This window comes from Mastomys coucha, unplaced genomic scaffold (assembly GCF_008632895.1).
Source record: "Mastomys coucha isolate ucsf_1 unplaced genomic scaffold, UCSF_Mcou_1 pScaffold22, whole genome shotgun sequence".
Lineage (NCBI taxonomy): Eukaryota > Metazoa > Chordata > Mammalia > Rodentia > Muridae > Mastomys > Mastomys coucha.
This window is the reverse complement of record NW_022196905.1, coordinates 157166536-157171212: the sequence shown is the minus strand read 5'-3', so window position 1 is coordinate 157171212 and position 4677 is coordinate 157166536. Positions and strand designations below refer to the sequence as shown.

The 4677-nt window shown below is 48.0% G+C and overlaps 2 protein-coding genes across 2 annotated transcripts in view; one reads left to right on the top strand and one right to left on the bottom strand.

Annotated features, from left to right (window-relative positions):
- The window catches only part of Upf3a (UPF3A regulator of nonsense mediated mRNA decay), a 15507-nt gene extending 15150 nt beyond the window's left edge, over positions 1-357 (bottom strand). The window contains exon 1 of the mRNA XM_031339144.1: positions 101-357. Within this exon, the coding sequence (XP_031195004.1) occupies positions 101-301 (201 nt within the window). The 5' untranslated portion in view covers positions 302-357. The remainder of the gene's footprint in view (positions 1-100) is intronic.
- The window catches only part of Rasa3 (RAS p21 protein activator 3), a 224645-nt gene continuing 220281 nt past the window's right edge, over positions 314-4677 (top strand). The window contains exon 1 of the mRNA XM_031339138.1: positions 314-2410. Coding sequence (XP_031194998.1) covers positions 2407-2410 — 4 coding nt within the window. The 5' untranslated portion in view covers positions 314-2406. The remainder of the gene's footprint in view (positions 2411-4677) is intronic.

Genomic DNA, 4677 nt, shown 5'->3' with positions numbered 1-4677 from the left:
CGAGGCTCGCGTCGCTCCCGAGACGAGGCCCCGCCCCCGAGATGAACAAGCCGCCCCTCTCTCCTCTCGCGAGACTTGCCCGGCCCCGCCCCCACCCCACCTTGCTCAGGGCCGTCCTCTTCTCCTCGCGAGGCTTGCCGGCCCCGCTCTCACTCGAGATCGGGGCCGGCGGCGCCGCCGACTCATTCCGCTGGGAGTCGCGGCGGAAGTGGATGTCCGAGCTCGACAGTTTCTCCCTCCAGCTCGGGCCCCGCGCAGAGAGGACTGCGCCCGAGCCTCCGGCGCCCTCCTCCGAGCGCATCCCCACCGGCCGCCACCTCCGCGAGAACGAAGCCTCGCGAGGACTTCGCAGCCCCTCCCTTGGCATTCGGTGTCCTGTGTCCCCTCCCCGGCCCTGACGGGGAAGGGGCGGTGCCAGCCCGGCAGTTTCAAAAGTTCGGGAGCAGCCTGGGACGGCGACGACCGGGAAGGAAATGAGCGCTGTCGCACGGAGAGCGGGTGCACGTCCCGGACATCCCGTGCGCTGCGGACCTGCGACGTAGACGCCGGCCACCACAGTCTGGGGCTGGGGGTCCCCAGGAGCCGAGAGCAGTGTCTGGTCCACCCCGAGTCTCTGGGACAGCACACGTTCTGCTCTGCCGACACTGGGCTTCTCTGTGCAGCCCTGGTCGTTATGGAGCTCACTCTGTAGACCTGGCTCTCCCGGAGCTCAGCGATCCGCTGCCTCCTGGGTGTTGGGATTAAAGGCATTCGCCACCAGCGCCTGGCATTTTTTTTTTTTTTTTAAGCAGACATACAAACAGTACAGTTTTTCTATGTGCTCAAGTTTTTCTTATTCGCGTTGGCTGTAGTCTGTATAGCACCTCTCTCCTTACGTTAATCGTAAAGGAGAATGAGAGAATTTCAGGGATTGCGTCCAGGCTTCACGACGACGTCCCGTATCGATTGTGGCACTCCTAAAATGTGACGTTTTAAATGAGCTAAAAACTCAAAACCGTTTACAAGGCCTCAGACATCCAGAGTTCTATAAAAGCCTGGGCAGGAGCAGTGTCCAGTATTTCATGTTGCAAAGAAAGCTAGGACTCTGAGCCCACCGTTTGAACCAGATCAGTTTGGAATAACCAGTTACGGTGACCAAAAGCTGTGATAGCCTGTTAGCCTTATTAGGAAGAAAACACACGTTTGAGAGGCTGATAAAAATGTGGAAAAAGCAACCCATACCCAGTTAAGATTGTACGTCACAATGGAAGAAAGTTGGGACATTACAAGCTCAGAGCCAAGGTTATCTTGGGTTGGCTTTAGCCATGGACTGCCCAGCTGTGTGTCTGACCTAACACCCCTTCACCTGTCAGGTAAACTGTTGGTTAGTTAATGTCAGCTTGACACAACATAGTCATTTGGTTGTGAAGAAGGAAGATCAGTTGAGGCATCGTTTTCATCAGACTGGCCTGTGGGAGTTTCTTGATTAATGGACATGAGAGGGTCCAGCCAACTGTGGGCAATTCCACCCAGAGCAGGTGGGCCTTGGTTGTAATAAATAAGCCAATAAGCACCATTTTCTGTGGCCCTGCTAGTTCTTGCTTCCAGACTCCTATTTGAATTTCTTCCCTGATTTCCTTTGATGAGGGATGTGACTTGAGAGCTATAAGAGGAACTAAATCTCTTCCTCCCACAAGTTACTTTTGGTCAATATTTTACCACAGCAACAGAAAACAGAAATTGCTAGTTGGTAATTGCTATTGCCAAGAGGCCTGACCATATTTTCTTGTGTGTCTTTGAGGACTGTGGAAGTCTTTGGAGCTTTGGGGCTGGAGCTGGAAAAGCCATCAAGTACTCAGAGCATAAGTTGTGGGAACATGAAAGACACCACTGAAAGAAGATAGAGGCCTTATGAAGTACCACAGGGACACAAAGACTATCAGGGATGTTCTTGTGGTATTTTGGATTAAGAGTCTATATTGGGACAAATAATGATGGTTAGCTGGGGATGAAGAGTCAGTTGTGATTAATAAGACCAGCAACATCAAGTGGCAATTTTCTGGATATACTTCCTAAAGGTCAGCACACAGAAACTACTATGGTCCAGATGCAGTCAAGGCCGCATCTCAAGAAGGATACCTGACTGGGTAATGTGTACCCCACGTAGTGGTACTGATTGTGTAGGCACAAAAGCTGCAAGATTCCAGAGGGCACAGAAATTAGCTGAGACTGAAGCTGTAAGAAGCCAGGCGAGGCCACTGGTGAAGGTGCAGTGGAGACTCCAGCATACTGGAGATGCTAGGACTGCAGGACAGGGTCAGGTGAGGAGCGAAGCCTACCTAAGCCTACCACACAAGCTGTGTGTTGTGGATGGCAGAGCCAGCCTGAGACGTGGAGCTGCTCAAGTCCCCTGGAGCCCAGAAGATCATGAGTAAGTTCCAGACATTAGATTATCAATTATTTACATTGCTGGTTTTTGCTCTTGTTTTGATCCAATTGTAACTGTGCTTTGGTTTTTTTCTTCCCTCTTGGAATAACTGCTTGTTTCTGAGACTATAGTTATGAGACTAGGTATTTTTAGTGTCATTGAACTTTAACAGGTTTTAAAGATTGGGCCTTTGAAGATTATACTTTATATTATATTAACATCTTGATGATAAACAAGGAAAGGTTACTGTTTAATGGTGATTCATGTGTCAAGTTAAGATGTCATCTGAGTTGGTTAGTTTTTGGGAACTTGAAACAAACTAGTCACCTGGAAGAATTTCCATCAGACTAACCCACAGGGCAAGTTTTTGATTAATTATTGATGTGGAAGGGTTCAACCATCTGTGGGCAGTGCCATCCCTGGGCAAGGGTCCTGGGTTGTATAAACAAGCAAGCTGAGAATGCTTTAGGGAAACCATGCTCAAAATACATGAAAAAATATTTTCAATAAAATTAAATCTATTGGGCTGGAGAGATGGCTCAGTAGTTAAGAGCATCGACTGCTCTTCTGGAGGTCCTGAGTTCAAATCCCAGCAACCACATGGTGGCTCACAACCATCCGTAACGAGATCTGACGCCCTCTTCTGGAGTGTCTGAAGACAGCTACAGTGTACTTACATATAATAAATAAATAAATCTTAAAAAAAATTAAATCTATTAAAATAAATAGGTAGTCAATGTATGCATTTCTCAACACAATATTATAAAGCATAGAAAAAATGGTGGAAAAATATGGCTAACATAGCAGGGAAAAAGACTGGACAAAACTGAGGAAGGCCAGACATAAAATTACTAGTCAAAGATGCCAAACAGCTCTATCAAGTATGTAGCGGTAATTAACTTAACCTGCTCTGAGCTCCTGGCAGGTCATAGGTGCTGCACAGACCCAAGAGCTCTCTGGATTCACCAATGAAAGACACACAAGTATGTTCAAAGGACTAATGGGTATCACAGAGAACTAGGATCACTAGGAGTGATATCCATCAACAGGAATCAGTAGGAAGTAATTGCTTTCTTTGTTTTTTGAGACAGGGTTTCTCTGTGTAGCCCTGGCTGTCCTGGAACTCACTCTGTAGACCAGGCTGGCCTCAGACTCAGAAATCTGCCTGCCTCTCCCTCCCAAGTGCTGGGATTAAAGGTGTGTGCCACCACTGCCCGGCTTAAATAATTGCTTTTGAGTGCCTATGACTGTTTGTTTTTCATTTAATTCTTGTAAAAGGAATGAAACAGAAGCTGTGGAACTGAAAAACCAGAGCAGCTCAAATGTGAAACTCACTGGGGGGGGGGGGGGCACAGGCCGGAGGGGAGCGCCTGCTCTGCCAATGTCCATATGGAAGCTTGTGGGCTAGCTAGCCTGGGGTAGCAGCAGTAGTCAACTAGAGATCTTGCTTCAGACAAGGTGGAAGGTAAGGACGTTGTCTAGCAGAGATGTGTTTTATATAGCTAAAAAGTTGAAAGGAAAACAGTAAGAAAAGATGTTCTTGTAAGCAGCTAAGAAAGCTGGCTCTCATCAGACAAAATAGAGTCAAAGTTAGAGGCATTATATATGGCATTACGTACTGACTGCATCTGTGTGTGGGCACACACAGTGAGCATGTGGTGGTCAGCCAGCCCGGGAGGCAGCTCTCTTCACCATGAGTCGCAGGGACTGAACTCACCCAATCTGTCTTGGAAGCAAGTGCCTTTACATACTTGAGCCATTTCATCAGCCCTCTTTATTTTTAAAGATAGTCTCACTATATTATCTTGGCTAGCCTGGAACTCATTCTCAGACCAGGCTGGCCCCAAACTCAGAGATCCACTTGTCTCTGCCTCCAGAGTGCTGGACTGGGAGCAAAACTCGGGGAGAACTGGAGTTATGAGCAATACACGAATCAGTGTTTTAGCCAATACACATGTCCCATGGTAACAGTATGTTAACACTGGGACACACCAGGTAAGGGGCAGACAAACTATGTGGTAGTGAGTGATCCCCAAAGGCTCAGCATTTGAAGACTTGGTCCCCAGATGCTGTCCCTGTATGAATGTGTCACCGGGCGGGCTCTGACAGTAACTGTCGTGGCTCCCCTTGCAGCTGCCATGCCTGCCTGCTGCACTACTTCTCCAGCACAATCAAGCTGAACTCTTCCTTCAGTGGCTGCCTTGGTCAAACAATGTTTTCATAGCAACAGAAAGGTAACGGATACACTATACCAGCTTGGAAACTTCTAA